Source organism: Gobio gobio (assembly GCF_949357685.1).
Source record: "Gobio gobio genome assembly, chromosome: 22".
NCBI lineage: Eukaryota > Metazoa > Chordata > Actinopteri > Cypriniformes > Gobionidae > Gobio > Gobio gobio.
The window spans coordinates 225001-235395 of NC_137118.1; the positions used below are offsets into that span (position 1 = coordinate 225001).

General features: G+C 36.7%; 1 protein-coding gene across 1 annotated transcript; it reads right to left on the reverse strand.

The window, feature by feature from the left end:
- Nucleotides 1-738: 738 nt before the first annotated feature.
- styxl1 (serine/threonine/tyrosine interacting-like 1) lies at nt 739-10338 on the reverse strand (the record flags this gene model as incomplete). Its single annotated transcript, XM_079805219.1, has 7 exons — nt 739-870; nt 954-1227; nt 1319-1464; nt 1541-1674; nt 3886-3985; nt 7289-7371; nt 10233-10338. 7 exons carry the CDS (start codon nt 10336-10338, stop codon nt 739-741), a joined length of 975 nt encoding a protein of 324 aa, XP_079661345.1.
- Nucleotides 10339-10395: the final 57 nt, after the last annotated feature.

The following is a 10395-nucleotide window of genomic DNA, read 5'->3' on the forward strand; positions in this document are numbered from 1 at the left end:
GTCCTCACATTTCACAAAAACAAACGTGTGTGTGTGTGTGTGTGTGTGTGTGTGTGTGTGCTCCTAGATTTTTACTAAACCAACAGTCAAGTCTAGTCAACTTTAAACGAAAACGCTGATGTCATCAGTTCATTTCAATTATCATACAGTGACAGTGTGGGCTTTAGATCAGTAATTTAGTTTATATGGTTAATTTAGTTTAATAATTAGATTTATTTGGATATTTAGTTGAAAATGTAGTGTCCCCAACTGAGCAAGCCAAGCCAGAGGAAACAGCCGTGCGTAGAGACTACAGAAGTGCATTGTGCCAAGTGTAAAGTTTGGTAGAGGGGGGGGGGTTATAGGGTGGGGTTGTTTTTCAGGGGTTGGTCAAATGATTTTGACAGTTTGACAAGATAATTCCAGTTGTTAAAGGTTGTTCAGCCTAAAATGAAGATCCTGTTATAACCACAGTTGATGAGATGAAGAAACGCACACGGGTTTGAACTTGAGGGCGAGTGAACGAGGATCTTTGTACAGAACTGAAGGAAAAATGTTTATGCAATGTGCACTATATGATATCTCAATACTGTTCAGCACATTCAACAATACAATATGTTCATGGGAAGAACTTTATTTATTGTTTATTAATAAGTCTGGTGAGTATGAGCGGAGATGCGTTGGATCTGCTGGATCTGCTGGATCTGTTGGATCTGCTGGATCTGCTGGATCTGTTGGATCTGTTGGATCTGCTGGTCGTCAGTAGTGGAGTTCTGAGATATCCGTCAGCCTCTTCCCAAACCTCTGCAGCTCCCAGTCGGAAAGCTCCCGCACTAGCCCAGGGTTAGGCCTCATGTTGGGCTTGCACTGCTGGATATGAGTCCAGGCCTCCTAAAGATCCAGAAATCACACATGACAGATATTAGAGCTGATGAACTGTCCTCTGCTAACAGCTCGAATGCTCATATGATGACCTGAAGTGTGTATCTGAGGTGATGCATGAGATAGGCCACAGCGACAGCACAGCAGCGGCTCAAGCCCAGCCTGGAGAATATCAGCACTGGAGAAGCTGAACCTGAGGACACACACTTCAGATGCTCAGAGATGTGCTTCAGATGTGTAAGATACACAGAAATCTCCCAGAGCTTACCAATGAACACACACATCCTCTCAAAGGAGGAGGCTAAGCCTGCCTGAGCAGAATCTGCGATGCGGATGTGAAGGACAGAGCAGTGGGCCTTCCTAAAGCTAGAGGTCAGAGAGTCAGGTGATCAGATCAGTGTTAATGCTCTGAGTGAATGAGCACGTGTGTGTGTGTGTGTGTGTGTGTGTAGCTCACACTAGACTGCAGTCCTCAGAGACATTGACCAGAGCGCTCAGCTTCAGATCCCGCAGGATCCCAGGGGTCGTGGCCTGTCTGAGGTCGCCCATGTAAAGCCGGCCGGGTAAGATTTCCACGGGATAGGGACTCAAGCTCTCCAGTTCCTGTGGAGACAGGTGTTCTGATCATTACACACGCTTACAGCAGAACCATCATTCATGAGGCATGGAAACCCCTGACCCTGATCGTGTAGAGAGTGGTGTGTGTCCTCAGGAAAGGGTAGAGAGCAGAAAACCTCTCGTATCCTCCGGAGAGGATCTGGACCGGGAAGCGGCTGGAGTCCTGCAGGAGTTCAGCACAGTCTGAGGCCGGACCTGCAACAGAAACACGGCTCACTCAGAGCCTTCAGAAACACGGCTCACTCAGAGCCTTCAGAAACACGGCTCACTCAGAGCCTTCAGAAACACGGCTCACTCAGAGCCTTCAGAAACACGGCTCACTCAGAGCCTACAGAAACACGGCTCACTCAGAGCCTTCAGAAACACGGCTCACTCAGAGCCTACAGAAACACGGCTCACTCAGAGCCTACAGAAACACGGCTCACTCAGAGCCTACAGAAACACGGCTCACTCAGAGCCTACAGAAACACGGCTCACTCAGAGCCTACAGAAACACGGCTCACTCAGAGCCTACAGAAACACGGCTCACTCAGAGCCTACAGAAACACGGCTCACTCAGAGCCTTCAGAAACACGGCTCACTCAGAGCCTACAGAAACACGGCTCACTCAGAGCCTACAGAAACACGGCTCACTCAGAGCCTTCAGAAACACGGCTCACTCAGAGCCTACAGAAACACGGCTCACTCAGAGCCTTCAGAAACACGGCTCACTCAGAGCCTACAGAAACACGGCTCACTCAGAGCCTACAGAAACACGACTCACTCAGAGCCTACAGAAACACGGCTCACTCAGAGCCTACAGAAACACGACTCACTCAGAGCCTACAGAAACACGGCTCACTCAGAGCCTACAGAAACACGGCTCACTCAGAGCCTACAGAAACACGGCTCACTCAGAGCCTTCAGAAACACGGCTCACTCAGAGCCTTCAGAAACACGACTCACTCAGAGCCTACAGAAACACGGCTCACTCAGAGCCTTCAGAAACACGGCTCACTCAGAGCCTACAGAAACACGGCTCACTCAGAGCCTACAGAAACACGACTCACTCAGAGCCTACAGAAACACGGCTCACTCAGAGCCTACAGAAACACGACTCACTCAGAGCCTACAGAAACACGGCTCACTCAGAGCCTACAGAAACACGGCTCACTCAGAGCCTACAGAAACACGGCTCACTCAGAGCCTTCAGAAACACGGCTCACTCAGAGCCTTCAGAAACACGACTCACTCAGAGCCTACAGAAACACGGCTCACTCAGAGCCTACAGAAACACGGCTCACTCAGAGCCTACAGAAACACGGCTCACTCAGAGCCTACAGAAACACGGCTCACTCAGAGCCTACAGAAACACGACTCACTCAGAGCCTACAGAAACACGGCTCACTCAGAGCCTACAGAAACACGACTCACTCAGAGCCTTCAGAAACACGGCTCACTCAGAGCCTACAGAAACACGGCTCACTCAGAGCCTACAGAAACACGGCTCACTCAGAGCCTTCAGAAACACGGCTCACTCAGAGCCTACAGAAACACGGCTCACTCAGAGCCTACAGAAACACGGCTCACTCAGAGCCTACAGAAACACGGCTCACTCAGAGCCTACAGAAACACGGCTCACTCAGAGCCTACAGAAACACGGCTCACTCAGAGCCTTCAGAAACACGGCTCACTCAGAGCCTTCAGAAACACGACTCACTCAGAGCCTTCAGAAACACGACTCACTCAGAGCCTACAGAAACACGGCTCACTCAGAGCCTACAGAAACACGGCTCACTCAGAGCCTACAGAAACACGGCTCACTCAGAGCCTACAGAAACACGGCTCACTCAGAGCCTTCAGAAACACGGCTCACTCAGAGCCTTCAGAAACACGGCTCACTCAGAGCCTTCAGAAACACGGCTCACTCAGAGCCTACAGAAACACGGCTCACTCAGAGCCTTCAGAAACACGGCTCACTCAGAGCCTTCAGAAACACGGCTCACTCAGAGCCTACAGAAACACGGCTCACTCAGAGCCTACAGAAACACGGCTCACTCAGAGCCTACAGAAACACGGCTCACTCAGAGCCTTCAGAAACACGGCTCACTCAGAGCCTTCAGAAACACGGCTCACTCAGAGCCTACAGAAACACGGCTCACTCAGAGCCTTCAGAAACACGGCTCACTCAGAGCCTTCAGAAACACGGCTCACTCAGAGCCTTCAGAAACACGGCTCACTCAGAGCCTTCAGAAACACAGCTCACTCAGAGCCTTCAGAAACACGGCTCACTCAGAGCCTTCAGAAACACGGCTCACTCAGAGCCTACAGAAACACGGCTCACTCAGAGCCTACAGAAACACGGCTCACTCAGAGCCTTCAGAGGACAATCACCCGCCCTTCACATGTTAGAGAGGGGCCGCTTACCGGAATCTGACAGAGAATGTGTGGCACTGTCGTAAACAATGATGAACCTCATACTCCCAACCTCCACATCAGACGGCATAATGAACCTGCCTTCAGAATCCTGTGGGATGAGCAAACAAAGCAGACCAATGATGACATCCTAACAGTACAGGACGAAACATCAACTTCACATACAATATCTGTACATACCAAACAAACAATATCTGTACATACCAAACAAACAATATCTGTACATACCAAACAAACAATATCTGTACATACCAAACAAACAATATCTGTACATACCAAACAAACAATATCTGTACATACCAAACAAACAATATCTGTACATACCAAACAAACAATATCTGTACATACCAAACAAACAATATCTGTACATACCAAACAAACAATATCTGTACATACCAAACAAACAATATCTGTACATACCAAACAAACAATATCTGTACATACCAAACAAACAATATCTGTACATACCAAACAAACAATATCTGTACATACCAAACAAACAATATCTGTACATACCAAACAAACAATATCTGTACATACCAAACAAACAATATCTGTACATACCAAACATACAATATCTGTACATACCAAACATACAATATCTGTACATACCAAACATACAATATCTGTTCATACCAAACAAACAATATCTGTACATACCAAACAAACAATATCTGTACATACCAAACAAACAATATCTGTACATACCAAACAAACAATATCTGTACATACCAAACAAACAATATCTGTACATACCAAACAAACAATATCTGTACATACCAAACAAACAAACAATATCTGCACATACCAAACAAACAATATCTGTACATACCAAACAAACAATATCTGTTCATACCAAACAAACAATATCTGTACATACCAAACAAACAATATCTGTACATACCAAACAAACAATATCTGCACATACCAAACATACAATATCTGCTCATACCAAACAAACAATATCTGTACATACCAAACAAACAATATCTGTACATACCAAACAAACAATATCTGCACATACCAAACATACAATATCTGCACATACCAAACATACAATATCTGTACATACCAAACATACAATATCTGTACATACCAAACAAACTATATCTGTACATACCAAACATACAATATCTGTACATACCAAACAAACAATATCTGTACATACCAAACATACAATATCTGGACATACCAAACATACAATATCTGGACATACCAAACATACAATATCTGTACATACCAAACAAACAATATCTGTACATACCAAACAAACAATATCTGTACATACCAAACAAACAATATCTGTACATACCAAACATACAATATCTGTACATACCAAACATACAATATCTGGACATACCAAACATACAATATCTGTACATACCAAACAAACAATATCTGTACATACCAAACAAACAATATCTGTACATACCAAACAAACAATATCTGTTCATACCAAACAAACAATATCTGTACATACCAAACAAACAAACAATATCTGCACATACCAAACAAACAATATCTGTACATACCAAACAAACAATATCTGTACATACCAAACATACAATATCTGGACATACCAAACATACAATATCTGTACATACCAAACAAACAATATCTGTACATACCAAACAAACAATATCTGTACATACCAAACAAACAATATCTGTTCATACCAAACAAACAATATCTGTACATACCAAACAAACAATATCTGCACATACCAAACAAACAATATCTGTACATACCAAACAAACAATATCTGTACATACCAAACAAACAATATCTGTACATACCAAACAAACAATATCTGTACATACCAAACAAACAATATCTGTACATACCAAACAAACAATATCTGTACATACCAAACAAACAATATCTGCACATACCAAACAAACTATATCTGTACATACCAAACAAACAATATATGTACATACCAAACAAACAATATCTGTACATACCAAACAAACAATATCTGTACATACCAAACAAACAATATCTGTACATACCAAACAAACAATATCTGTACATACCCAAACAAGCAATATCTGCACATACCAAACAAACAATATCTGCACATACCAAACAAACAATATCTGTACATACCCAAACAAACAATATCTGCACATACCAAACAAACAATATCTGCACATACCAAACAAACAATATCTGCACATACCAAACAAACTATATCTGTACATACTAAACAAACAATATCTGTACATACCATACAAACAATATCTGTACATACCAAACAAACAATATCTGTACATACCAAACAAAACAATATTTGTACATACTAAACAAACAATATCTGTACATACTAAACAAACAATATCTGTACATACCAAACAAACTATATATGTACATACCAAACAAACAATATCTGTACATACCAAACAAACAATATCTGTACATACCAAACAAACAATATCTGTACATACCAAACAAACAATATCTGTACATACCAAACAAACAATATCTGTTCATACCAAACAAACAATATCTGTTCATACCAAACAAACAATATCTGTTAGTACCAAACAAACATAATCTGTATACACCAAACAAACAATATCTGTACATACCCAAACAAAACAACATCTGTACATACCCAAACAAACAATATCTGTTCATACCAAACAAACAATATCTGTATACACCAAACAAACAATATCTATACATACCAAACAAAACAATATTTGTACATACCCAAACAAACAATATCTGTTCATACCAAACATAAACAATATCTGTATACACCAAACAAACAATATCTGTACATACCAAACAAACAATATCTATACATACCAAAAAAAACAAAATTTGTACATACCAAACAAACAATATCTGTACATACCCAAACAAACAATATCTGTACATACCAAACAAACAATATCTGTACATACCAAACAAACAATTTCTGCACATACCAAACAAACAATATCTGTACATACCAAACAAACAATATCTGTACATACCAAACAAACAATATCTGCACATACCAAACATACAATATCTGTACATACCAAACAAACAATATCTGTACATACCAAACAAACAATATCTGCACATACCAAACAAACAATATCTATACATACCAAAAAAAACAAAATTTGTACATACCAAACAAACAATATCTGTACATACCCAAACAAACAATATCTGTACATACCAAACAAACAATATCTGTACATACCAAACAAACAATTTCTGCACATACCAAACAAACAATATCTGTACATACCAAACAAACAATATCTGTACATACCAAACAAACAATATCTGCACATACCAAACAAACAATATCTGTACATACCAAACAAACAATATCTGTACATACCAAACAAACAATATCTGTACATACCAAACAAACAATATCTGTTCATACCCATTTTGCATGTCTGGCCGTGATGATGTGGCTGAGCTGATATGATTCTGCTGCTCGTGCATCTGAAGAGAGAAGAGTTAGCACTGGACACACAATGAGCGGTCAGAATATGAAGAATAACTGTATATGAAGAATAACTGTATATGAAGAATAACTGAAGAATAACTGTATATGAAGAATAACTGAAGAATAATTGTATATGTAGAATAACTGTATATGAAGAATAACTGAAGAATAACTGTATATGAAGAATAACTGAAGAATAATTGTATATGTAGAATAACTGTATATGAGAATAACTGTATATGTAGAATAACTGTATATGAAGAATAACTGAAGAATAACTGTATATGAAGAATAACTGTATATGAGAATAACTGTATATGTAGAATAATTGTATATGTAGAATAACTGTATATGTAGAATAACTGTATATGTAGAATAACTGTATATGAGAATAACTGTATATGTAGAATAACTGTATATGTAGAATAACTGTATATGAGAATAACTGTATATGAAGAATAACTGTATATGTAGAATAACTGTATATGAGAATAACTGTATATGTAGAATAACTGTATATGAGAATAACTGTATATGTAGAATAACTGTATATGAGAATAACTGTATATGTAGAATAACTGTATATGAGAATAACTGTATATGTAGAATAACTGTATATGTAGAATAACTGTATATGAGAATAACTGTATATGTAGAATAACTGTATATGAAGAATAACTGTATATGAGAATAACTGTATATGTAGAATAACTGTATATGTAGAATAACTGTATATGAAGAATAACTGTATATGAGAATAACTGTATATGTAGAATAACTGTATATGTAGAATAACTGTATATGAGAATAACTGTATATGTAGAATAACTGTATATGTAGAATAACTGTATATGAAGAATAACTGAAGAATAACTGTATATGAAGAATAACTGTATATGAGAATAACTGTATATGTAGAATAATTGTATATGTAGAATAACTGTATATGAAGAATAACTGTATATGAGAATAACTGTATATGTAGAATAACTGTATATGAGAATAACTGTATATGTAGAATAACTGTATATGAAGAATAACTGTATATGAAGAATAACTGAAGAATAACTGTATATGAAGAATAACTGAAGAATAATTGTATATGTAGAATAACTGTATATGAAGAATAACTGTATATGAGAATAACTGTATATGTAGAATAACTGTATATGAAGAATAACTGTATATGAGAATAACTGTATATGTAGAATAACTGTATATGAAGAATAACTGTATATGAGAATAACTGTATATGTAGAATAACTGTATATGTAGAATAACTGTATATGAAGAATAACTGTATATGTAGAAAACTGAAGAATAACTGTATATGTAGAATAACTGTATATGAAGAATAACTGAAGAATAACTGTATATGAAGAATAACTGTATATGAGAATAACTGTATATGTAGAATAATTGTATATGTAGAATAACTGTATATGTAGAATAACTGTATATGTAGAATAACTGTATATGAGAATAACTGTATATGTAGAATAACTGTATATGTAGAATAACTGTATATGAGAATAACTGTATATGAAGAATAACTGTATATGTAGAATAACTGTATATGAGAATAACTGTATATGTAGAATAACTGTATATGAGAATAACTGTATATGTAGAATAACTGTATATGAGAATAACTGTATATGTAGAATAACTGTATATGAGAATAACTGTATATGTAGAATAACTGTATATGTAGAATAACTTTATATGAGAATAACTGTATATGTAGAATAACTGTATATGAAGAATAACTGTATATGAGAATAACTGTATATGTAGAATAACTGTATATGTAGAATAACTGTATATGAAGAATAACTGTATATGAGAATAACTGTATATGTAGAATAACTGTATATGTAGAATAACTGTATATGAGAATAACTGTATATGTAGAATAACTGTATATGTAGAATAACTGTATATGAAGAATAACTGAAGAATAACTGTATATGAAGAATAACTGTATATGAGAATAACTGTATATGTAGAATAATTGTATATGTAGAATAACTGTATATGAAGAATAACTGTATATGAGAATAACTGTATATGTAGAATAACTGTATATGAGAATAACTGTATATGTAGAATAACTGTATATGAAGAATAACTGTATATGAAGAATAACTGAAGAATAACTGTATATGAAGAATAACTGAAGAATAATTGTATATGTAGAATAACTGTATATGAAGAATAACTGTATATGAGAATAACTGTATATGTAGAATAACTGTATATGAAGAATAACTGTATATGAGAATAACTGTATATGTAGAATAACTGTATATGTAGAATAACTGTATATGAAGAATAACTGTATATGTAGAATAACTGAAGAATAACTGTATATGTAGAATAACTGTATATGTAGAATAACTGTATATGAGAATAACTGTATATGTAGAATAACTGTATATGAAGAATAACTGTATATGAGAATAACTGTATATGTAGAATAACTGTATATGAAGAATAACTGTATATGAGAATAACTGTATATGTAGAATAACTGTATATGTAGAATAACTGTATATGAAGAATAACTGTATATGTAGAATAACTGAAGAATAACTGTATATGTAGAATAACTGTATATGAAGAATAACTGTATATGAAGAATAACTGTATATGTAGAATAACTGTATATGAAGAATATCTGTATATGAAGAATAACTGTATATGAAGAATAATGTATATGAAGAATAACTGTATATGAGAATAACTGTATATGAGAATAACTGAAGAATATCTGTATATGAAGAATATCTGTATATGAAGAATTACTGTATATGAAGAATTACTGTATATGAAGAATTACTGTATATGAAGAATAACTGTATATGATTTATAATACCGATCAGACACAGGTAATGTCCCTCGGAGAGCCTCGGCCGACCATGGCTGTGCTGGTTCAGGATGTTGTACAGTTGTGTTGCCTCACACAGAACTTTCCCAGCCATTAGCGACAGCTCGAGCACAGAAAGTGTGTGTGTGTGTGTGTGTGTGTGTGTGTGTGT